General features: G+C 39.3%; 3 protein-coding genes and 2 pseudogenes across 4 annotated transcripts; 2 read left to right on the top strand and 3 right to left on the bottom strand.

Annotated features, from left to right (window-relative positions):
• The first annotated feature begins 26 nt into the window (after nt 1-26).
• Nucleotides 27-2,512, top strand: LOC125608522 (pseudouridine-5'-phosphate glycosidase-like). 2 transcript variants are annotated; one of them, XM_048778936.1, is made up of 12 exons: nt 27-178; nt 278-371; nt 443-553; nt 668-750; nt 945-1,004; nt 1,071-1,131; nt 1,262-1,368; nt 1,455-1,532; nt 1,619-1,664; nt 1,749-1,869; nt 1,987-2,072; nt 2,215-2,512. In XM_048778936.1, exons 1-12 carry the CDS (start codon nt 89-91, stop codon nt 2,283-2,285), a joined length of 1,008 nt encoding a protein of 335 aa, XP_048634893.1. In that variant the 5' UTR covers nt 27-88; the 3' UTR covers nt 2,286-2,512. The 2 variants fall into 2 exon arrangements, with proteins under 2 accessions (XP_048634893.1, XP_048634892.1); XM_048778935.1 differs by having other exon boundaries at nt 42-178; nt 275-371.
• Nucleotides 2,513-2,600: 88 nt separating this feature from the next.
• Nucleotides 2,601-5,020, top strand: LOC106413235 (annotated as a pseudogene).
• Nucleotides 5,021-6,564: 1,544 nt separating this feature from the next.
• LOC125608564 lies at nt 6,565-9,626 on the bottom strand. Its single transcript, XM_048778982.1, has one exon. The coding sequence runs from the start codon at nt 9,624-9,626 to the stop codon at nt 7,890-7,892; it is 1,737 nt and encodes a 578-aa protein (XP_048634939.1). The 3' UTR covers nt 6,565-7,889.
• A 4,959-nt stretch (nt 9,627-14,585) lies between these two features.
• On the bottom strand, nt 14,586-19,852 carry LOC106362763. The gene is made up of 2 exons (XM_013802610.2): nt 18,300-19,852; nt 14,586-18,045 (listed from the first exon to the last, which is right to left on the bottom strand). The coding sequence occupies exons 1-2, from the start codon at nt 19,850-19,852 to the stop codon at nt 14,586-14,588; spliced, it is 5,013 nt and encodes a 1,670-aa protein (XP_013658064.2).
• A 2,756-nt stretch (nt 19,853-22,608) lies between these two features.
• On the bottom strand, nt 22,609-24,836 carry LOC125608521 (annotated as a pseudogene).
• Between the last annotated feature and the right edge of the window lie 962 nt (nt 24,837-25,798).

Genomic DNA, 25,798 nt, shown 5'->3' with positions numbered 1-25,798 from the left:
TTGGTTTTGTTTCGTCTAGTCGTCTACAACGGTGAGAGAGAGTTAGAGTACTTCTTCATTCCCTGCATCGCGAACTTCTTGAAGAGAAATGGCTTCTTCTTCTTCTTCCTCTTCGTCTGCTCTTTATAGAATCTCAAATCTCCAGAATCATATCTCCCCTCTTGAAGCAACCAACAAGGTTTCTCTATAAAGAAAAAGGATCCTCCTTTTTTTTTTTTTTTTGCAGTCTCTTGTTCTGATCTTGATTTGCTTTCTGTTACAACTGGGTTTGAAGCAGCTTAGGAGTATTGTCAAGATATCTCCACAAGTGTCCGAAGCCTTATCCAACGGACGTGCTGTGGTCGCTCTTGAGTCAACCATTATCTCCCATGGTTTAGATTAGATCATTTGCTGTTTCCAAAACTCAAAGCTTATTGGTCTGATTTCAACTGCATTTTGGTAGGGATGCCTTACCCTCAAAACCTGCAAACAGCAAAAGAGGTGGAGTCTATTGTGAGAGAGAATGGAGCAGTTCCTGCCACAATAGCTATCTTGAACGGAGTTCCTTGCATAGGTGAGTTTGTTCATTTTGGTTTAATCATTAAATGATCTGATTATGTGTAAGCACTAGACTTTCTTGTACGTGTTTTCTTCTCCTTATAGATAGATGCTAATTTGTGGTGAACAGGTCTGAACGAAGAAGAACTAGAACGTCTTGCATCTCTGGGGAAAAGTGTCCAAAAGACTGCAGGCAGGGACATAGCATATGTTGTGAGTCACTCTATGCTCTCCTCACTTCTTGTGGCTACTATCATAATGTTCAACCGAGATCATAAGACTTGCTTCTTCTGTTTAAGGTTCTTTTCATAGTTCATAAAATCAAAAACTGCATCATCAATTCAATCAAGCTAGCTTCTTTAACCTACCTATTCTTCCATATATTGCCTTAAAAAGTTTAACTTCAGGTGGCTACAAGAGGAAATGGTGCAACTACAGTCTCTGCAACCTTGTTTTTCGCTTCTATGGTAACTCATTTGGTATTATTGTTATCATTTATACTCATTTAATCCAAAGGACTTTGGTTGTTGTAGGTTGGCATCCAAGTCTTTGTAACCGGTGGAATTGGGGGTGTACATAGGCATGCCAACCAAAGTAAGTTTCATCTCCATTTTGTACCCTTTAATTTTCAAAAGTTCTATCTACGTGGTTAGAATCTCTGTTTGGATGCTACTAAAGCCAATATGCACTCCCCAAGCGATGCTAATTTGTGTTTGTGATGCAGCTATGGACATATCATCTGATCTTACTGCACTTGGAAGGACTCCTATAGCTGTGATATCAGCAGGCGTTAAATCCATACTTGATATTCCAAAGACTCTTGAATATTTGGTAACAATCTTAAAAGTTGAGCTTCCTACATAATGTTGTGATGTCAGAATTTGAGTTTTGAAAAGAGCTATTCGTTGGCAATGCAGGAAACTCAAGAAGTGTATGTTGCTGCATACAAGAGCGATGAGTTTCCGGCATTTTTCACAGAAAAAAGCGGCTGTAAGGTGCAAAATTGTCCATTAGCACTGATCTTAATCACTTGGTTCTACTTAGACGTTTAGTTCTGATGTGGATATATTGGATTCTTTAGGCACCTTCTCGTGTAGATAGCCCTGAAGACTGTGCTCGAGTAATAGGCAAGTGTAGACTTTGTCTCTAAATTTCCTTTTCTTAAAAGTATTTCATATCTCTTACCACCGTGAGAAAACCACTTTTGTCAGATGCAAACAAGAAGCTAAACCGTCAGGCAGGGATTCTATTTGCTGTTCCAATCCCGAAACAGCATTCAGCCGCTGGAAATCTTATAGAATCAGCAACACAGCGTGCTCTTACAGAAGCAAGGTCCATAGGGAGTAGCTAATATCTTCCATGCATACTTGCATCAGAATAAATTAAAGGCTTTGCTTCTTTTTCTTATTTCATCACAATCTGAAACCTGAATTTGTTTTTTTTTTCAAGGGAACAAAACGTTACGGGAAATGCAGAAACTCCGTTCTTGCTTGCACGGGTAAATGAGTTAACTGGAGGCACTTCACTTGCAGCAAGTATCCTTTCTCTGGAGGTTCCCTTAATCTCTTATGATAATCTACCAAAATCTTTCAGTGTCTAGTCACTTTAAGTAGTTCAGAAATTTATATTGTATCCAAAACAGCAATGTCTCAGTTGAGTTCCTTGACACAGTTTCAGACATTGCGCTTGTGAAAAACAATGCACTTATCGGTTCGCAGATTGCGGTAGCCCTTTCTCAGCTAACGTGAGCTACCTTATCAATCTAAAGCTCAAGCTCGATTCAGGACTTCTCAAAAACGTTCTGGATTGGTAGTTATCTAGTGTTTTTTAACGTTTTTCTTTAACCCAGGAAACTCTTTTAAACATATTTTCACATGTTTATATTAAAATTTATTTTATATATCATGTGGAACCTGATTTACCGCCTTGTGTAACGTTTTTCCCTGAAGATTAAGCTATTTAATTATTGATTATATATCATAGAGGATCTCAAGGAAAGATCTGTTCTAGAGTAGTAACACTATCTCTTGCTTTAAAGCTCTCTATAGATTTTCTTGACAACAATGGCTGCATTCACCGTTGACTTTCAACTCTGCTTCATCGCCATCCTCGTATGGCTCTTCTCATGCTTCTGCCTCTCTGCTTTCTTCTTCAAGAAACGAAAGGAGCCAGAACTCCAAGACTGTAATCTACCTCCGAGCCCACCGTCTGTTCCGGTCATTGGTCATCTTCACCTTCTCCTCTCTGTTCCAGTTCACAAATCATTTCAGAAACTCTCTCTTCAAAGTATGGTCCTCTCCTTTACCTTCGCGCCCTTACTAGCCCAATTGTTCTGGTCTCATCGGGCTCCATGGCCTAACGAGGTTTTGAAGATCCAAGACCTGAACTTTGCTACTCGCACCCGCCAGGATCCCATAATGGAAAACTCAAAATACTTTTTGGATCTTTTGGCTTTATCTCAGCTCCTTATGGAGATTACTGGAGGTTCATGAAGAAACTACTAGTCACAAATCTTCTGGGCTCTCATTCTCTCGAGCGGACACGGCTCATCCGTGGGGAAGAACTTATGACATTCCGTGCTATGTTACGTTGTTTGACAAGGCGACAAAGAAAGAGGCTGTTGATGTTGGTAAAGAGATGATAAATCTGACGAATAACACCATTTGCAGGCAGGGGCGGACCCATGCCTTCATGAGGTGTGGCACATGCCACAGACTAAGTTATAAATATTTGTATAAAGTTAGGTAAAGTTGGAAATTGTCAGCTCTGTTGGTTTAAAGTATTCATTAGTGCCCCACGTATGCTAAGTTCGAAACGTTAACTGTTTTTTTTTTGTTTCCAGATTCTTTTACACATATTTTTCTAGATAAAAGAATCTCTTACACATCTTATTATATTTTAATCACTTATCTATAAAACAAGTTTTCATTTTTCCAATGTTCTCAACTACCTAATAGAAAAATTTTCTTTTCTTATTTTTCTTTAATATTAGTTTAACTTTTCAAAATAAAAGTTAATTTATTTAAGTTTAACTTTGAATATTTTTTTTATCAAGTTTGTATTTTACAATATTTAAATTAAAAGTTTAACTAAAACGAATCATTTTCATAATAAAGTTATATATAATATGAAGTTTTTGTGGTATTACTTAAAAATATTTAACATTATAAAAAATGTTTTATTTTTATTTTACTCATTTAAAAAATAAATATAAAAATTATAAGAGTAAAGTATTTTTAAAATATAATATAATTTATCATAAATATTACTGAATAATTTAATTAATAATTATTTATATATATATATTTATGATAGAACTTTACAAATATATATTGTGCCCCATGTTAAATTAGTTTCTGGGTCCGCTCCTGTTTGCAGGATGATCATGGGGAGCAAATGTTCAGAGGAGAACGGTGAAGCAGATCAACTTAGAGACTTGTTGACCAAATCACTTAGTTTGGTGAGGAAGTTCCTTATAGCTAGCACGGTTGGTCGACTTCTCAAGAAGCTCGGTATCTCGTTGTTTGAGAAAGAAATCATGGAGGTCTCGCAGAAGTATGATGAGTTGCTGGAAAAGATTATTAAGGAACGTGAAGATAATCCGAACAAGAAAGAGGACAGATACCTGATAGATGTTCTGTTGGAAAGTTTGTGCAGACGACAACGCTGAGTTTAAGGTTTAAGGAACCCAATCAAAGCGCTTTTTGTGGTAATGTTCTAAAAACTTCTTTTCATGTATGTTAGCAAAAATAAATAAAAAGAGTTTATCTTCAATGGCTACCAGATAATAAAAGATCATATGCAAAGTCTCTTACCTTTTAACATTGTGTGTAGGAACTTTTCCTTGGGAGGCATAGAGACTTCAGGACAAACAACATCGTGAATAATGGCTGAACTCATTAACCATCCAGAGATGCTCAAAAGATTGAGAGAAGAGATAGAATCTGTTGTCGGAAAAACGAAGTTGATTCAAGAAATAGATCGCTCCAACCTGTCGTATTTGCTGGCTGTGGTGAAAGAAGGGCTTAGACTACACCCACATTCGCCAATCGTGGTGAGGAATGCAACTGAAGGGTGTAAGATCGGAGGGTTTTACATACCACAGAACACAACGATGATCATTAACACTTATGCGGTGATGAGAGATCCAGATTCATGGGAAGAACCAGACGAGTTTCAGCCCGAGAGGTTCATGGTTCCTCCTTCAAAAGGGAATAAAGAAATGAGAGAGCAGTTAGATTTGAACTACATTCCTTTTGGGAGCGGAAGAAGGGGATGTCCTGGATCAAACTTAGGTTCTATCTTCGTTGGACTAGCCATTGGAACAATGGTACATTGTTTTGACTGGAGTATTGATGGAGAGAAGGTTAACATGGAAGAGGCTGGAGATGTGAACCTGAGCATGGCTCATCCACTTTAATGCACTCTTGTTGCTCGAGACCCTTTGGCCAAAACCTGCAGGAAAGTGAAACAAATCTGTTGAGGAAAGATATAACTCTTTCTCCAAATTTCTCATTTCTCGGTCCTCACTATCATTTCAGACAAAGTATGAATCCACGTAACACTTGTATTGAATTGCTGCTCATTATAGAATGAATCCACGTAACTTTAGTATTGTAATGTTTGATTCTCAAAGTTAAATCATTCAACTTCCTTCTGTTGTCACTAAACTTTGGGGCTTTCCCAAACAAGCAAAGAAAAGTCTCTTTTTACACAACCTGAGAGCACAAATCATTCTACTGACACAGTTGTACAGCTTAGTAAGCTATTGGATGAAGAGTCCTAAGTCGCTCTCCTGTATTTTTCATCATATGTTTTCCTTCTACAGTCAAGCTCGAGGAGTGCAAGAAGAGGTAAAGACTCAATCAGCAACATGGATTTGCAATATATATAATGTTGATTTGGAAGATAAAATAAAATGATCAACCTGCAATGTGACAATGTTGTGCAGAATCAAATCGATCTCTGACTTAAATAATAGTGATAATATCTTCCTAACTGTGTCATCCTTGTGCATTATCAGGATCGCAGAGACAACGCATTGTATCAAATGCAATGACGTTTCGACTAACCATCAATCCCATTCTTTTCAGAACCTCTTCTGTGAGTTTGGAGCTCCGGTCAAACAGGAAAAAGCAAGGTACTAAATAGTAGAAACATGGTTGTAGGCGAAGGTCAGAAGGCTTGTCCTTATCTGACGCAGTCGGAAATCACTAAGATTAGCAAACACTAACCCTTAGATCAAAATCAAGCTCTCAAGCAAGAACTCGAATATTAAGCTCTGGAATCCACCAGAAAAGATAAAAGCTTGAAAACTTCTATTGATAAGAAAAGATATAAATGTCTAAAACAAAATACCTAAAACCCTCTTATATAGAGAGAGCCTAAAACATAAAAAAGTAAATCCCTACAAGACAAGGAAAACATGAAATAAAAGGAAAACTTCTAGATTAGGTTCTGTAAATCTAAGAGAATCCTACATCAGTCTCTTCCACCTCGAAAGAACTCGACCCCGAGTTCTCTTCTGGATAAAGAACACCATCAGCATGATACTCATAGATGTCAGCCACATTGAACGTATTAGAAATGTTCATGTCTTCTGGAAGTGCCACCACATAAGCATTATCATTTAACTTCCGCAAAATCTTGAATGGACCATATTTGCGAGGCTGTAGCTTGCGATATGTGCCCACTGGGAATCTTTCATTTCGTAGAAACACCATCACTTCATCTCCTTCTTTGAAAACCTTGAGTCTTCTACGCTTGTCTGCTGCTTCTTTATTCTTTTGACCCGTTGCTTCTAACTTCGCTCGGACAGCGTCTCTAGTTGCTAGAATATCCTCTGCCATAGCCTCAGCTGAGATACTAACTCCAGGAGCTTTAGGAAACTTAACCAAATCGACCACATGCTTCGGAATAGAAGTATAGACCAAAGAAAAAGGTGATTTCCCTATAGCTGAGTGCACGACACTGTTGTAAGCAAACTCCACTTGAGGTAAAGCCAGATCCCATTGTTTTGGTTTATCTCCACAAACACTTCGAATCATATTCCCCAAAGTTCTATTCGTCACCTCGGTTTGCCCATCAGTCTGTGGATGAGCTGTAGAACTCCGTTTCAAGCTGGTTCCAAACATTCTCCAAAGTGTAATCCAGAAGTGACTCAGAAACTTGGTATCTCTGTCGGAAATTATTGTCTTAGGAACCCCATGAAGACGTACCACTTCCCGAAAAAATAACTTGGCGATGTTAGAGGCATCTGCAGTCTTCTTGCAGGCGATGAAATGTGACATCTTGGAGAATCTGTCAACGACCACAAACACAGAATCGACGCCTCGCTGTGTACGAGGTAAGCCTAGCACAAAATCCATAGACAAGTCTTGCCAAATATCTTCTGGGATTGGTAATGGCATATAAAGTCCAGTGTTCTGAGATTGTCCTTTAGAAACCTGACAGATATAACACCTTTTAACTATAGCACCCGCATCTCTCCTTAAATGTGGCCAATAAAACCTTGTCTCCAAGCTAGCAATGATCTTGTCTCTTCCCAAATGACCACTAAGGCCGCCACCATGCAAATCGCGAATCAACTTTTCTCGTAATGACGAGCAAGGAATGCACAGCCTGTCTCCTTTAAAAAGATAACCATCTCGTATGTGGAAATCTGCCGAAGGATGTTTCCCATTACATTTGCCCCATAACTCCTTGAATTCAGCATCACATTCATACAACTCCTTCAAAAACTCGAAACCCACAACCTCTTGTGCTAAGATAGTGAGTAAGGAAGCTCTTCTACTCAAGGCGTCTGCCACCTTGTTAAGAGTCCCAGACTTATGCTGAATAATGAAAGGAAACTTTTGCAGAAAACTTACCCAACGAGCATGCATCTTATTTATCACTTTCTGGCTGTGAAGATACTTTAGAGCTTGGTGGTCTGTAAATAGAACAAACTCTCTCTGAGCCAAGTAATGCTCCCATTGTCGAAGAGCTCGAAAAACCGCATAGAACTCTTGATCATACGTGCTCCACTTTTGGCGAGCTTCACTTAACTTTTCACTAAAGAAAGCTATCGGTCGTTTTTCTTGTGATAAGACGGCACCTATTCCCACACCACTAGCGTCACATTCCACTTGAAACACTTTGTCAAAATCGGGTAAGGCTAATACTGGTGCAGTACAAAGCCTGTCTTTAATTAAAGCAAAACTCTCTTCCTGTTCGGATCCCCAATGAAACTTCCCTTTCTTCAAACACTCAGTGATAGGCGCAGTAATGGTACTAAAATCTCTAACAAATCTTCTGTAGAAAGTAGCTAGACCATGAAAGCTGCGTATCTCAGTGACTGACTTAGGAACCGGCTAATCCCTTATGGCACTCACTTTCTCCTGGTCAACCTGAATCCCTTCTTCACCAATAACAAATCCAAGAAATAACAGCTTGTTGGTGCTGAACGTACATTTTTTAAGATTGATGTACAGTTGGTTTTCTTGTAAAACCTGCAAAACTTGCTTCAGATGTTCCATATGCTCGTCTTTTGTTTTACTGTATATCAAAATGTCATCAAAATAAACCACCGCAAAAGAACCAATGAACGGGCGGAGAACCTGGTTCATTAATCTCATGAAAGTGCTAGGAGCATTTGACAACCCAAAAGGCATCACCATCCATTCGAATAATCCGTCTTTACTCTTAACAGCAGTTTTCCACTCATCTTCAGGCCTGATTCGAATTTGATGATAACCACTTCGAAGATCTATCTTTGAAAACACCTTAGAACCTGACAACTCATCAAGCATATCTTCCAACCGGGGTATAGGGAATCGATATTTAATGGTTATCTTATTAATGGCTCTACTATCAACACACATCCGCCACTGGTTACCTTTCTTAGGAACTAGCAGAACCGGTACGGCACATGGACTCATGCTCTCACGAATAAATCCTTTTCTCAGCAAATCTTCAATCTGTTCCCTTAAAATCTCATTCTCCTTAGGGCTCATACGGTAATGGGGAAGATTTGGTAGACTGGATCCTGGAATCAAGTCAATATGATGCTGAATATCTCTCATGGGAGGTAGATCATTAGGAAGTTCTTCCGCAATCAACTCTTTGAAATCATCCAGAATTTCTAACACTTCTCGTGGGGTTGACGTTTCCTCTGTTGCTGCACTCAACAACCCTTTAACAACCAAGGGATAGAAACACTTTGCTTCTTGAACATCCCCATCAAGCTCTTTGTCGTCATGTGTCATAACCAAGAAAATTGACTTCTTTTCCTTTGCAGTGTTACAAAAATCCTTAACAGGTGCCATGGCAATTTTATGGTTGCCCCACGTAAACATTATCACATTGTCTCGACCTCGATATGTGATATCGTTATCATACTGCCAAGGTCGTCCAAGAAGAATGTGACAAACATCCATGTCAAGAACGTCACAAGTGATCTCCTCCTTATAATGTTTACCTATAGATATGAGAACTTTGCAAGTCATGCTAACTCGAACTTGTGATCCTCTCTTCACCCAATCAAGACCGTACGGTTTCTCATGACGGGTTGTGGGTAGCTTCAGATAGTCCACCAGCTTTTGAGAAACTAAATTCTCTGAGCTTCCATTATCCACAATCACATTACACACCTTGTTTTGAATAGAACAATGTGTTCTAAACAAATTCTTACGTTGGCCTTCTTCTTTAGATGATAACAAGACTCGTTGCAGCACAAGGTTTATCATCTCTCCAGATTCTTCTTCAGCGAATTCAGCTCCCTCATATTCTTCATTCTCAGCGAAATCCCTTTCATCCTCTTCATCTTCTTCCTCTATTATAGCACCTGTTCTCCGACTTGGACAGACATTTGATTTATGACCATGTCCTTGGCAACAGAAACACTTGTCAATGGAAGGCTTAGCATAAGGATTGTTTTGTCTCTGAGCTGGTGCCTTGTTCTGTTGGGTTGAATTAGAGCTACTAGCTCCTTTGTTTCCCGGATTGGAGTCTTTATTAGCTACACTCTTTTCTTTCTCACTTGTTGGTTCAAAATTGGTTTGAGCCGTGTTTCTTCTAAATGTTGAGAACCCGCGTGATGACTTCTCCATTAACTCAGCTTTTAATGCTAGACTGGAAGCTTCCTGCACGGTCTATACGGTTTGCAAACCCATCTTTCCCTGAAGAGAACCCTTTAACCCACTGATGTACCTAGCCACCTTCTGATTCTCTGTTTCACCTAACTCATTGCGTTCAGAGAAATGCAAGAATTCAGCTGTGTACTCGGTCACAGTTATGTTTCCTTGAACACAATCGAGATACATCTTGTAAAGAATTTGTTCGTAATCTTCCGGTAAGAATCGCTCCAGCATTAATTGCTTCATTCGACGCCAAGTCCTAACTGGTCCTCTCCTTTGTCTTTGCCTTTGGACAACGAGTTTATCCCACCACACTGCAGCAGTCTTCTTCAGTTTGACAGCTACCATCTTAACTTGTTTATTCTCAGGAACGCCCATGACATCAAAAAATCGATCAACATCAATTTGCCAATCAAGAAACTCCTCCACTCCCATAGTTCCATAGAACAATGGAATATCGGCTTTTACCCGATAATCATAATTGTTTTGTAGGTTTCCTTCAGCTATTTCTTCTTCTGATTCTTCTTCTGAACTAGAATTATCAACAACAACATCACGATTGTTTCGACCTTGTTGACCTCGAATTGGTCTTCTTTCTCCACCTCTTTGACCGGCGTTATTAACCTGATTGGGATAAGCCACAACCTGATTATTTAACGCAGTTACCAGATTTGCCAATTGAGCAGTTACGGCAGTGAGGTTTGTGGTTGCCTCCCTTAAACCTTCTGCGAAACCCTCGAAGTCGGCTTTGGTTACTGGTTGATCACCCATGGCTGATCAAGCTTCGAAAAGAGAAGGAGAAGACCTTGCTCTGATACCACTTGACGCAGTCGGAAATCACTAAGGTTAGCAAACACTAACCCTTAGATCAAAATCAAGCTCTCAAGCAAGAACTCGAATATTAAGCTCTGGAATCCACCAGAAAAGATAAAAGCTTGAAAACTTCTATTGATAAGAAAAGATATGAATGTCTAAAATAAAATACCTAAAACCCTCTTATATAGAGAGAGCCTAAAACATAAAAAGGTAAATCTCTACAAGACAAGGAAAACATGAAATAAAAGGAAAACTTCTAGATTAGGTTCTGTAAATCTAAGAGTCTCCTACATCATTATCTTCTGGTATACACTGGCATCAAAGAAGAGATGTGTCAAATCCCAGAAGATTAAAAATGAAACATTTTAACCCATATCAATTCTTTTTTTTGTCATTGATTCAACCAACGGAAAAAGTACCACGAATACAAACTGCAAACAAAATGAGAAAGACAACACCAGTAGGTGTTTTTTAAAAGTAAACAAAACAGAAACTTCTGCAGATGAAGCATAAACCCATATCAATTCAAAGAGATGAAAAAAGTTGTTTGGTGCAACTGGATTACAATATTTTGGAATGGAATTATGTGAAATGGTTGATTCCATCAATTCCACAAAAAAATTTACCATTTGCTATGAATGGAATGGAATGTTCATTCCACCCATTTCAAAAGTAATTAGATAAAATACAAAGAAAACTATTCCATAACAAATTTGTTCATGAATGAAATGAATGAATTTCATTCCATTACAAGAAAACGGATTTGAGATTTAATCAAAGTGTGTGGAAAGTGAGATTAGCCACATCATGAAATAAATTTTACTTACAGGGATAATCAGGTCTCTAACAACTGAAATGCAAGCTAATTTAAGTGGAGACTCTGGTTTGCAATTGCATGCTAGTAAATGCCCGAAAATATAAACAATCATATATATAAATGAAATTGCATGCTAGCTATGGAAGGAACTAACATAGACGAACCTGCATAAGATTATCTCTCCAATCACCGTCCAAGCTCAAAGTAAGTTTTTGAACAAAAGGCATGAGTGCAAGTAAGGTCTTTTCACGAATAGATTTACTAATGCTCCTGGTAATCTACAAACATACATGTTCACATGATAAACAATGCAGTGCAGATAGAGTACGGGCAACAAAAACAAAAATCAACGATAACTAATCAGCTTGAGTTATAGAGTACTGAGAGTTAGCTAACCTTTTCTAGTAGGGTATTCTCAATAAATACCAGAAATCTACTGGAAAGATCCCAAGGAAGGTGGCGCCATCCACTTACTCCCGAAAAGATTTCGGTCAATACGCCGTTGAGGAGAAAGTAGCTTTCATCATTCTATATATCAAGAAAATAATCAACGAAGTGTTTAGGATAATAAGCTAATGAAATATGTTACTATAGAATAATAAGCAAAGCATAACATATGATCATTAGGGAAAATACAAACAATGGCAAGAAGAATATAATGATAAGCACAAAACAAATATCAAACAGAGGCTATTACTAATCTAGCGTTGTGTGATGATTCATACCTTTTGAGAGAGATTGTTTCCGGGATTGAGCGGAAAGGAACCAAATAACTTTTTCGATAACATACTGAGATGGACGGCTTACTTTGGACAGTTTCACACATGAGAGATAAGAGGATATCATTGATCTGTTTCGAGAGACTGCTCAGACCTAGTTGACATAACTACAAAGTCCATCATTCGCGTCAGAAATTAAAAAATTGATGTGTTCTGGAGATTAGAGGAAGACTTCGAATAAGTGAATCTAATCTCTATATATTTCTCAGAACAGAAATGGCCGAACGGATTCACTGGCAAAAGAGGCAAGGGCCAGATGATGTATTTTCTCTCATATATATCAGACACTGATAGACAAAGTGCTCTTCAGAAAACTTGTTCTAGTTAAATATGTAGTTGACAAAAAAAAGATCTAAGAGCATCATTTGAGGTAGATTCTCTACCAAGAGTATCTCATCAATATTATATTAATTATGTAATAACATAAATAAATTTTAAAAATAAAAAAAAGATGGACCACGAACTCTTTATGTGACATCTATAAAAACAATTTATTAACTCAAATGAGTCTTCTGAAAAAATCGTCCCTCAAGTTTCTATCATCTCTCTCTTCCTTTTTAGTTTTTCTTTGTTATTTTAATATGAAGAAACTGTGTGAGAAACCTCTACTGTTAAAGCTATAAGAGAAACCTTAACGGTAAAGTATGCAAAAAAAAGTTCTTGTCAGATTTAAAATTATATTTTAGTATACCTTATTCTTTTTTTTTTGTCGTCTATAGATTATCATTAACTTAACGGAAGTGCACAAAGCCAAATACACAAAGCCGGCAAAAGAACAAACCTTTCCGGAGACAACATCCTGCACGATTAACAATATCGTCTGGAGACTAGAAAGACAACTAAAAAGAACACAACCTTACACGACCTAAAAGCAAACAAGGTCACTAAGAATTCTGGAGCTAACAAAACATTATCAAGAAAGTGAAGCAATTCGATAAGGACGTCGGGATAAGCGAGAAGGCGATGAGGGTCAAAATTATTGGGGGTGATAGCAAGGCTTCAAGACAAGTTCAGATAAGAACCACAAGCAACCGCCACTCACGAACAAACTTCAACTAAGAGAAGCAACGAGAGAACGGATCTCCACCCGAGCAGTAGACGAAGAAACTGATTACAGTCAAACTACTCCATGACCAAACGCGATTGAGCTGAAGCTCCAAAGTCCCTTACCAAGAAATCCGGAAGAACCCGTCGGTTTAAAACCAAGGAATGGCACAACGTCACTAAACCGAAGCTTCACAATGGATAATTCACCAACAAACGCAAAGGTAATTCGGGAAGAAACAAGAGGCTATCGAGAACAGAGGATAGAGCCTTAGAATCCAGTTGGGAGATCCAAACGGAAGATACAAAGAAACCAACACTGCCTCACGACCAACCAACTCCATCACAGAGAGCCGAGCACTCCGCACCACCAAACGCCAACCTGAAATCACCTCTCCAGATCCGATGGAAGAAGTAACTACCCACATCATAGTCAGCTGAGTCCTGCACCGCGCTCCTGAAAACCGATACGAACCTAGAGGAGCAATCCAAGCCAGGCGAGATAGAGATACATAACCCCCACACTCTCTGGTGAATCCAAGACCATCAAAGCCTCGTGACCATGAAGCAACAACAAGAACCTAATAACAACACAACTACAGACATGAAAACCAACCTCGACCTTCAATAGCGACAACCAGAAGAAGAATCCCAGAGAATGCTTGACCGTCTAGCTACAGCGGTGCCAGAATCTGCCAGACTGATTCGGACCACCACACCAAGGCCAAAGAGACCAGCACCCATCGATTCTCCCATCCAGACAAGGGCGACCAGAGACCAACATCAGAAACGTCAGAATCTTACCTTGAGCCCATATCTGATTCCACTACAAGAAAAAATGTCGAGAAGCCGAAGAGAAAACCATAAAATCTTACACGGAACTGAGACGGAACCGCTCCCGGCGGCAGTGAGAACCACCGACCGCCGGAGCTACTGAATCTGCGCTGGTGACTTTTTCTTCCTAGGGTTCTATCGGCGGCAGAAGTCGAGCGTCTAGGATAAGTTATTTTTATAAGGTTTGTAATGAGTATACTTTATTCTTTTTTGATTAACTTTGTTATTTAAAAAGAAAATTAACTAGTTAGAACATTACACGTGGCAAGTAGGTATGTGAAGAGGTTCTCTAAGCATCTCATTTCAGATACAAAGTTTATCTTTTTCCTATTTTGGTTATTTTTTTATGTTCTTTTAATTTGAGAACTTCACTTACATATTGAATTGGACATGCTCTAAGAGCATGATTAGTGGATAGTTTCTCGTAGAGCATTTTGCCATTAATATATTACTAGTATTCTAGTATTAACTTTTTATCTAGTTAAATTTTATTGCAAATAAAAGTTTAAGCCAGTTAAAAAGTGTGAAATGGCATATGGGGATTTCTTTTTTGATGAAATATCAAATTTATTGATCAAGCAAAGAATGTTATTTACATAAGTATGACTACTCTACTATCTTTATGTATGAACCAGTGCTTCTTCACATACTAAGCTGGAACCAACGGCTGAGTAATCCTCCATATTTGTGATCGAACCTGTATTTGAGTGATGAGATTCTGTTTCTCACTGCCTTATCAATGCGCCGACGCATATGATCAGTGGTGACTCTGCTTTGCTGATGACGCCTCCCATTCCTTTCTCTCCAAATGTGGTAAATTGTGGTCTGCAACAAAAGCTTCACCAAAACAGTATCAGCTTTCCCTTGACTCATTCTTTGTATGCGATGCAGTGTCCATTGCCAATCCGGATTGATGCTGATGCCAATAAGTCTCCTAGCCAGACTCTCCCACACTGTGTAGGAATAAGGACATGCGAAGAACAAATGATCACGCGTTTCATCTCTCTCTCCACAAAGTTCACAACTCTGTACCATTCCCCATTGTCTCATACGATCACCAGTTGATAGTCTATTCTTCACTGCTAGCCAAGTTATGAATGAGAATCGTGGGACCCCTTGTGTGAACCAGATTACTCGACTCCACTCGACTGTAGGCCTCCTAGACCTCACTTGCTCCCACGTACTAGCCGCAGAGTAATGATCTCTGTAATCATCACTCCCATGCTTCCACAATACTATGTCCTTGCCGTTCTCTGGTTGCGGAGGTTCTCTTTGTAAGATACTATTTCTCAGCTCGTGGAACCTACGGCTTCTACTTCCTCGTATGCTCCACTCTTCCAATGTAACAGCATCGCTAACCTTAGCGTGTCTCCTAATGCCCAAATAAGTAGTGCCTGTAGGACCTGTGATGTCGATCAGCTTCCCTTGCCCCAACCAATCATCAAACCAAAAGTGACAGTTGTTGCCATCTTGGATATCAAACCTCAAAAATTCATAAGCCACATCTCTCAATTTGAGTAACTTCCTCCATATCCAAGATCCCTTTGTGTCATCTCTTACATCCCAGAATGAATTATATTTGAGCAAATAATGCTTAACCCAGCTCACCCACAGTGAAGTAGGTTGAGTGAAGAGACGCCAAATGAGTTTCAGAGCAAATACTCTGTTCGTCTCCCGCAGCTTCCGGATTCCAAGACCTCCCTCCTCTTTTGGAACACACAAATCATCCCAACTGACCTTTGCTTTATGAGTTTGTGTTGGTGAGCCTGACCAGAGGAAGGCACTACACATACTCTCTATCTTATCAAGACATTTCGCAGGCAGTATGAATGCCTGACTCCAAAAATTGACCATACTGGCTATGACTGATTTAATCAGCTGTAGTCGTCCTGCAAACGATAGAGTTTTGTTGGACCAGCAGAGCATTCTACTTCTGATTTTATCTATCAATGGCTCGTAGTCATGGCTGGTAAGTGTCTTAGTCGTCAGTGGCATGCCGAGGTAGCGAATAGGTAGTGTGCCCACTCCAATATTTAACGATTCTGCTGCAGCAAGTAGGTCACTGATATTATGCCCTGATGCGAATATAGAAGACTTAGCCACATTAATGTGGAGACCAGACATTCGAGCGAATCTTTTCATAACCTCCAGAACGCCCATAAGTGAACCCGTTGTGCCCTTGGTGAATACTAATATATCATCAGCAAAACTCAGATGCGTGAGCTTAACTCCCTCACACTGCGGATGATAAGCAAACTCACCTGCTGCTGCTGCTTTGTTCAAGAGCTTAGAAAGCACATTGTTCAGTATAACATAGAGATATGGTGAGAGTGAGCAACCCTGCCGTATTCCTCTAGCACTAGTGAAAAAACCCTCCAGACTTCCATTAACAGACACTGAAAAAGCCGCAGTAGTGATGCAGAGCCGGATCCAATTGACAAACTGAGGAGGCAAACCCATGGCAAGCAGAACCGAGGTGATGAAAGACCATTTCACTGTATCAAAGGCCTTGGATATGTCAAACTTGATAGCACACTTCGCTTCGGTCACTGATCTGTGATAGCCACTAACTAGTTCTGAGGCAAGCAAAACATTCTCCAATAATAAACGATCTGTGATGAAAGCACATTGGTTGGCTTCAATGGCTTCCGGGAATATGATTTTGAGTCTATTAGCAAGTACTTTGGAGATAACCTTGTACAAGAAGTTACAGCAGGCTATTGGTCTATACTCCTTCATTGTCTGTGCATTCGTTGTCTTCGGTATGAGAGAGAGGATTGTAGCATTAACACCAGTAGGCATGAAGCCGAAGAGAAAAAAGGATTGCACCGCCACAATGAATTCCCTGCCTATAATAGACCAAGCTGCCACGAAGAACTCTTTGGTGAAGCCATCTGGACCGGAGACCTTGCCGTTAGGTAAAGCTTGGAGAGCCTGATATATTTCCTTCGCTGTAACAGGGCAAGCCAGCGCCGCTGCAGTTTCATTTGAGCACCGGTATGTTAATAGCTCCTGAAGGGAAGCAACTGAAGTTTCCTCCAATGTAGCATCCTGGCTCTGCAAGAATGTCTGAAAGTGAGAAACTGCCTCTTTTTTAATATCCTGATCAGATGTGAGCACTTCTCCCTGCCCATTAACCAAGCTTCTGATCGTGTTTCGAGCAGCCCTTGTCTGCACCACTGAGTGAAAAAATCTTGTGTTTTGATCTCCCACTTGTAGCCAACGAACACAAGATTTTTGCATGTAAAATTTCTCCTCAACGCGAGCTAATCTATTCCACTTCTCTTCTGCTGCTGCTGCTCTAGCTATGTTTTCAGGACTAGGATCTTGTAGCACTGTGTTCTGACAGTTACACAACTCTTCATAGGCCTGCTTAGTTCGCGCTGGTAAATCCCCATAGTGTGTCTTGTTCAATGCCCGCAGAGGCTGTTTGAGGAGTTTAAGCTTCTTATGAAACCTAGAGAGGGCTGACCTCGAATGGTAAATAGGCTCTGTATTATCCCATACGTCCTTAACCGTAGCTAGGAAATCTGGATGTTCTGTGAGGTAGTTAAAGAACCGGAATGGTTTTCGAGCTTGATTCACAGCACCTGTCACCCGTATCACACATCTGGCGTGATCAGAGACTCCCCCAGCATCAAACTGTGCAGAAGCCTGAGGATAATGGCTCAGCCATTCACTATTAACCAGAGCTCTATCTAACTTTTTCCCAATCGGGTCTTCAACTCTTTTATTCCACCATGTAAAAAGAGCCCCTGTATATGGCAGATCCGTGACCATACAATCAGTTATCGCCTCCTGAAAGTGTCTCATCCCTATCTGATCACCTCTGTAATCCATAGCCCGAGAATGCTCACTAGAAGAGAGTGTGGTATTAAAATCCCCCAAAATTATCCACGGTAATTTGAGATGACAGTAAGCCGCCTTAGTACCCCTCAGCTCTTCCCATAGTGTCATTCTCTCGCCAACTGTGTTGAAAGCATATATCGCTGAGCAAATAAACTGCTCACCTGTGCTTGGAATTTGAATAGCACAGGTAATAACTTGTGCACTCATATGCAGCTTCGTAACTATAACATCATTAGACCAGCAAAACCAAATTCTGCCAAGGTGATGAAATTCATAATTAGTCAGAGAATTCCAAGTGGGCATCGCTGCATTCATACACCTCGTATGATTGTTTTCCTGTACCCTCGTTTCCAAAAGACAGCCAAAAGATGGTTTTTCCTCTTGTAACCATGTTCTAAGGGCTCTGTGCTTGCGTGTCATGTTGAATCCACGCATGTTCCACGCGAAGAAGGACTTCATAACTTCCTACCGGAAGTTTTTTTCGTTGTGCCCTGCATCCCCACATACAGTAGATCCTTAGAACGGGCAACCTTGCCCCTCGCTTGCTTCCCAACCGCTACGGAACGCCTACTACTCACTGCTTGCGTTCTCTGAACTTTCTTTCCTGCTACTTTACTATCCACGATCTCCCCATCCTCAACTTCTTTTAATATCTCTTCTTCCTCTTCCTCCTCCTCTTCATCCTCTACGATATCTTGTAGAGGACTAAATCTGGATGGTGAAACTGCAATTCCTTTTCCATCTGCACGTTGATTTTGCAGTACTTCCTGGTGGCTCTGATTACCACCTATTTCTGTCCCTTTCCTCCCTCCATGAGCATTTTCCCAACCACACGTGTCATTAGTGTGAAATGCTTCGGTGGTCGGCTCAATCAACTGGATCCCTTGTGCCTTTTCTCTAGCCTGTAAATGCTGCTCATCTAAGGTCTTATGATTGATATCAGTTTCCAAATCATTGGATGAAGCACATATAGCAGGTCGAGGAGTGATCGCTTCCAGATCCTGAAGAAGATCACTTAGAGCCCTATCATTCAACCCAACATCCTTTTCAACATCAGCCAATATCTCTACTTGCGTCCCTTTCTCTTCTTCTTCTGGTTTCTTCAGCAGTTTGACTTCCTTTCCAGTACAGTCTTGTGCCTTATGCCCCCATTTCCTACACACAGTACATCGAGGTGGAAGCCAAGGGAAGTTCACCCCAATCTCTCTTTCCACTCCTTCCTTATCTTTAAAAGTGATCTTTTCCACCAAAGGTTCATGAAGATTCACTTCAGTCAGAACACGCGCTACATCCAACCGAATACATCTCTCCGTGTTTGGATGCAGCTTAACAAAACGCCCTACTGCTCTTGTCAGACACTTCAGACCTTTATGTGAGTAAAGATCATTTGGAACTCCACACAAATCAACCCATAGCGGCATTGAAGTCAGGTCAGGAGGGTTGAGTGCCGACTCCGGAGACCAAACGTTTACCACTAATGGAACATTTGCAATGTGCCAATATTTCCTCTGTAACACACGAGTCCTCATCTGACTGTTATCAATACGAAACAGAACAGTATTCTTCTCAATAAACTGCACATCAATCTTTGATCCATCTTTGGGTGTAGACCAAATGCGATTCACAGTCGCGTGCACTGAGCCAATATGAGGGGCATCTCCAATGAAATAGCCTACTACAAATGACTTCCACAGCAATTCAGACTCATCAAAGATATCCTCTGGAATTTGCATCGAAGCCACTCCTCCGACAACTTCAATTACCGGTACCGAAGGACCAGCCTGACTATTCTTCAACCATGGAGAATTAGTCTTACTGGCACCATCCTTAATGGAGATCGGAGACCCAACCGTAGCCCCCGTTCTCCCTCCCTCATTCTCCCCTTGCGTCCCCGCCTTAACGATATTCGAAGTCCCGCCTTGCACTTCTCTCGCCTCGGAATCCATCAGTGAAACACGTAACAGATCCCCTTCCTTTGTGCCTGTCGAGGCTGAGCCTCCGCCACCAGCGCCTCCACTAGGGTTTTCGCCTTCAGAATCGCCGTCCGTAAGAATCGCCATCTCCGGGTTGATATATATATATATAAAAATGTTGAACACTCTTGAGAAATCCCAGAGAATGCTTGACCGTCAAGAGTGTTCAACATTTTTCTGCCACCAATCGATTCTCACTTTTTTAATACCTTCTTTTATACCTTTTTATTTTTTAATATTATCTTGTTTGATAGATTCTAATATTTTGGTACCAATACTGATGCTTTAAGAGCACCTCCAATGGTCAAAGACCATGAAAATTTCTAAAAGAAAAAATTATTTATATTATAATTATTGTTTTATTGTTTATTTTTTTTAAACTAGTTGAAGCACTTACTCTCTTTAATAGAATAACATGTGTTTTTTTTTGTAAGCTGCAGGAGACATGAGTCCCCTATTCTTTATTCAAAATATAAAAGATTACATGCAAATATGCCGAGGTCTCGATATCCCATTAATATCCTCCAAAGAAATAGCACCAACGCTATCAGGAACAAACTCGAAAACATGCAAACCAAATGATAAAGAAAAAGCATAAGTAGCTAATCCATCGGCTAGATGATTAGCTTCCCTATACACATGCGAAATCTTGACTATCCAGTCTCTTGATATGAAGCCATAGCACAGACGTACTAGGAATGACAGGGGATGAGAGTCATTGATCCCTGTCCGAAGAAAACCCACCACACTCTCCGAATCCACTTCCAGCTCTACCCGACGAAAACCACGCTCCCATGCTATGCACATCCCATAGTATACTCCCCACAACTCTGCCATACGGGCAGAGCAAATCCCAATATTAAGCGCAAAGCCTCCATGCCACATTCCATACTCATCTCGCAGAACTCCTCCTGCCGTGGCAAGACCCGGATTACCTTTAGCCGCTCCGTCGGTATTGATTTTGATCCATCCGGACGCTGGTTTCTGCCAAGATATCTGCATCTCCACACGTTCCCTCCCCTGACTGCGTCCACAAAGATTATCGTTCGCTACCACCACTTCCCGAGCTTTTTCTCTAAGAAATTTAACCCTGTCTCGACACTTCCCTTCATCTCCAAACACGTAACCACACCTCCATTTCCAACACCACCAAACTGTTAGAGCAAAGAGCGTGGGCCATGAGTCTCCCCAATTCGGTTCTCTCTTCGCAAGGTTCTCAAATAGCCATTCTAGGAGGGGTAGAGTAAAAAAGCGTTGCTGTTGACTTATAGGGACAAGTCGTATCCACAACCCTGCAGCCGCCGGACATTCCCGAAGCACGTGGAGTATCGTCTCATCTCCACCTTTGCACAACGGGCATACACTGTTTTCACTCAAGTGTCGGCGTTTACGTTCCATGTTCGTCATGATCACCTGATGAGTTACCAACCACAAGAAAACCCGGACCCTTTCTGGGTTTATAACACTCCACACCCGCCTATACAAAGCTTCCATATTAGGCCTCGGTACCGTGTTTCTTGTAAGGAAAGTATAAGCTGACTTCACCGTGAATAGGCCATCTTTACTCTCTCCCCACGACATTCTATCTCTAGTCCCAGTTACCTCATCAATCACTACTGAAGCCAGCCTAAGACAGTTCATTTCTGACATATATGGTTCAATTATCTCCTGTATCCAACCTGTTCCCGTCTGCCATAAATCACAGACCCGTTCCTCTAATCCCTCTTCAGGTAACTCTACCGTACTTAACTCAGACAAAAGTTCCTTCAACAGCCATCTATCCCTCCAGAAGCGAATCTGACAGCCATCACCAGTCACCCAAGCCATTCCCGGAATAACATGTGTTCTTTGAGCAGTCTAATAGTTTTTTAAAACTTTTAAGTTAAGAACATTTTTCTATTTTCTCTCCTAATTTTTTTTTAAATGTTTAAGCCTCCCCTACTACCATGGTCGGAGGTGCTCGCCCGATATTTTCCTAATTAAAAAAAAAAAGTAAACCTCACCGCTCGCCAGTTTTTAACCAATTCTCTGTGCATCGCATTACCCCTCAATTAACTTAGAAAAATGAGGGGTAACGTGAGAAAATAGAAAAATGTTTGGTCAAATGTGATTCTCTGTGCATCGCATTACCCCTCAATTAATTTGGTCAAATGTTTGCAGGGAGATTACTTTGCCTTCACTGAAATTACATCTTCTTGATTTCTTATAGAAAAAAAAACGTTTAAAATTTACATAAATAAATAATAAGAGTGTTAAACGTTTTCAACGTCAAAACATAGTTTCTTCACTTTCTTGTGAAAATAAAAAACATAAACTGTATACTTTAAAATAGAGAAAAAGACTAGAATAGCACTAAACCAAATTTTTGTTCCCAAAATAGCACTCAATGCTCAAAGTCACAAAAATAGATTTCATTAAAGAGGTAAATATACACTTATACCCCTTGGGTTAATTAATCTAAACCTTAGGGTTTAGAGTTAAGGGGTGAGGTTTTGGAATTAGGGTTTAAAATTTTATAAAAAATAAATACTAAAATAAAAAATAAAAATTTAAAAACAGTTTCAAAAAGTATTTTTAAATTATAAAAAGAAAATTTGAAAAAAAAAATAAAAAAAAAAAATTTTTAAAAAAAATTTATAAAAATTTCGAATCTGAAAACATGTAATCTGAAACTATAAAAAAAATTATTTTTTTTATTTTTATTTTTATTTTTATTTTATTTATTTTAATTTATTTTTGTTTGTTTATTTAATTTTAAACCAAGGGTATTATGGATATTTTACCCTTTAATGAATGTCATTTTTGTGACTTTCTCCTTCTAGTGCTATTTTTGACACATAAACTTCAAAAAGTGCTATTATTGATAATTGCCCTTTAAAATATGACCACCACACTACGACTATATACTACTAACATCTGACAACTGCTTCTTCAGTTCATGAGTTTTTTTTTACTTTTACAAAACACAACCTGCAAACTTGTAAAACATTATCTAAAGCTATTTTCTTCATTTTTCCTTTTGTTGTTGTTACCTCCAAGCACAAGAAGTGACAAGAGGCTGATTCTTCCACCCTAAATACAACGCTCCATCTCTCTCTTCAAGTGTATACTTCTCTGAATAACTCTCAAGCAACCCTTTGATCGTTGCGTTTACATAAGAGCTCAACGGAAACGGCTTAAACCCCGCCATGTGAAACCTGGACCTCCACTTCCCCAACGGCTCATGCCTCTCTTCTCTTTCAACCCCTTCGCAAGCTACAAGGTTCACCACTTCCCTAGCTAAACAGTGCTGCTCCACATTGATCCTCTCCTTGTGATCTCTAGCGAGCTTCACATCTATAGACTCGAACACCGCCAAGTAATGGTTCATCGTCTCCACAACCCGAGGAAGAAACGGCGCAGTGTTCGTATTCGCTTCTTGCTCGACCAGAGTCACAACGTTCGGAGACAAACGCTTCACCAATCTCAACAGCCTGTCTCTGTGATTCTCCACGGTTACACTCTCATCAGGCATGTGGTGAAGCACCAGCGGGAAGTTAACCGCTAGAGCTTCACCGTTTCTAACTCCAAGCTTCTCTATCTCAACCTCAGTGCAGCATAGAGCAGCTCCGTGAAACTCAAACGGCACACCGTACATCTCAGCGAGCTTACCAAGTCTTTCTCCAACTAACTCAAGCCCTCCTTGTCGAGCAAAAGACGATCTAGGATCATCAATCCCCGTTATCCTCACTCTCGGAGGTCCACCAGGACGAGCACCAAGAGCGCGGATCAAACTCACCCACTGACCTCCTTGTGAGATTTGAAAATCTATAATGTGCACAAACCTCTCCTTCTTCACAGCTTCAGCTATGGCTCCGTTAGCAGATTCATAACCGAACTTGAAGTAAGGACAAGCTTCGTATAAGATATGCATGTAGGTGAGAAGCTCAGGACCTGTAGGGTCTTTGCATCTCAAGGCTTTGTAGATTGAGCTACCGGAAGAAGCTAGCCGAGCTATAAGCCCTTCAAGCATATACGCTCCTAACCGCTGAACAGGCTCTCCTGAGACCGAAACCATTTGCTGCAGCTGAGATGATTAACCAATCAGTCATTGCCACGTCGTGGTTTTCAACTGCTTTGGCGCATTCGTAGAGGTTTCCTATTAAATCTCCTTTAGAGATCATCTCCATGGATCTGTGCATAGCTGAAGAAACAGCTCTGTGTTGTTGTTGTCCAAACTCACAACCATTGAAGCTGTTGTCTAGTTCAGGCTCCATCATTGCAGTCTCTAAGTCTTTAAGCATGAGACTAAGCTCTACCTCGTTGTTGTTTGTTGCTGAAGAACCGCTTAGAGGAGAGTAGTTGTTGTTGTTGTCCTCAGGAGAATGATTCAACTCTGATGAGTTGCCGTTAGAGGAAAAGCTAGTGGTTGAAGAAGTGTTGTTGTTAAGACAGGGATGAGACTTGGTGCCTGGAGAGGATTCAAGTTTGCAGTAAGAATCAAATGTTTGAACAGAAAGGTTCATTTGCTGGAGTGAAGATGGTTGATGATAAAAGATTGAAGATCCATCTTGAATTATATGTTTCTTCGTAGCCTCCATATTATAACTATCTGCCACCAAAAAAATCAGTTGCTTAGAACATGATTTATCACAGAGACAACCTTAAAGGTTGTGTGTTTATTTAGATAGATTCAAATGAAGATTAACCCAACAGACAACAACCATCAGTAAGGAAGACAAAGTTCATAGCTTTCAACTGTAGTTCTGCGCTACATATGGATCTTACATAACCCTAAATCTTGATAACTCTATTTCAGCACAACTTACTTACTCAAACAAGAAACTTCCATAAACAGAAACTCAGCTAAAGCACCCGACAGAAGAGAATAAAGATGGAAACTTTGAAATCAAGAACACGAACCTTGTTTGGTTTTGCAGAGAGAGAGAGAGAGAGAGATTGATTCTTGCAGATTGAAGCAAAAGATTTATTGGTTTATGATATGAAGATTCAAAAGAGAAGTGCTTTGTTGCTACCACTTGCTGTCCGCTTTCCACCAGGAGAATGAATTTTCCACCAGGAGAATGAATAATAATCGTTTCGCTTCATTTTTATCCTCATCTCTTTACATAAACAAAATGCCCCTTTAGCTATTTATATTTACGTATTTGCCACTGTTGATATTTTTCCGTAACGCGTAAGAACCTTTATTTTTATTTTTATTTTTATTTTTATTTTTATTTTTATTTTTATTTTTATTTTTATTTTTGTCAGTCAATGCCTCAATGGTATTATGAGGATTGATGACTAATAATAATAATCTTGTGCTTGATCAGGTTGTCTGAAAATCAAATTATTGTTTTTGTTTGTGGATAATAATGATATCACTATTAATATGCTTGACTTATTTTTTTTTCAGTCTATTTCAAAATGATATATGTTGTAAAGGTTTTATACATATTTAAAAATATATTAAATTTTGATTATAAATATATTATTTTTTATGATTAGTTATTTTCACAATTTTAAACAATTAAAATCTAATAAAATTTTTTTTTTAAATGACTTATCATCATTATTAACTAATAAAAATATATTGAAAATATAAAATTTATCTTTTGGAAATATTTATTTTCTAAAAGATGGCCCATTTTGAAAAGAAAAGGTATTGATTAATAATAGAGAAATTCCATAGAATATCACTAAAAAGTTTTTTATAATAAATATAGCATTCAATGGTCAAAATGACCAAAATGTTTCATTAAAAAGTAAAATACTTGTACTCTTAGGTTAATTAATCAAGATTTAGAGTTTAGATATGAAGGATGAGATTTATGGTTTTTTTTAAATTAATATTTTAAATTTTAAATAATAATTTTGATAAAAAGTTTAAAATAATTTCCATATTTCAAAATAAATTTGAATTTTTTTTGAAAAAATAATTCCAAAAATCAAAAACTTTCGAATTAATTTTTTTAAAGAAAATAATTAAAAATATATATTTTATTTGTTATTTAAATAATTTTTTATATTTAAGTATTTATAAAGTAAGGG

Source organism: Brassica napus, chromosome A5 (assembly GCF_020379485.1).
Source record: "Brassica napus cultivar Da-Ae chromosome A5, Da-Ae, whole genome shotgun sequence".
Classification (NCBI taxonomy): domain Eukaryota; kingdom Viridiplantae; phylum Streptophyta; class Magnoliopsida; order Brassicales; family Brassicaceae; genus Brassica; species Brassica napus.
Note: the sequence above shows the minus strand (reverse complement) of the source record. Positions and strands in the feature narration are given on the sequence as shown.

Bases quoted from the DNA above. Each gene is read 5' to 3' on its own strand.
- LOC106362763 (XM_013802610.2), bottom strand. From the start codon at position 19,852: ATGGCGATTCTTACGGACGGCGATTCTGAAGGCGAAAACCCTAGTGGA. The intron at 18,046-18,299 runs GTATGTGGGGAT...TCACCTTGGCAG, and splicing joins GCCCGTTCTAAGGATCTACT to AATTTGGTTTTGCTGGTCTA.
- LOC125608564 (XM_048778982.1), bottom strand. From the start codon at position 9,626: ATGGAGAAGTCATCACGCGGGTTCTCAACATTTAGAAGAAACACGGCT.
- LOC125608522 (XM_048778935.1), top strand. From the start codon at position 89: ATGGCTTCTTCTTCTTCTTCCTCTTCGTCTGCTCTTTATAGAATCTCA. The intron at 179-274 runs GTTTCTCTATAA...CTGGGTTTGAAG, and splicing joins CTCTTGAAGCAACCAACAAG to CAGCTTAGGAGTATTGTCAA. The intron at 1,132-1,261 runs GTAAGTTTCATC...TTTGTGATGCAG, and splicing joins ACATAGGCATGCCAACCAAA to CTATGGACATATCATCTGAT.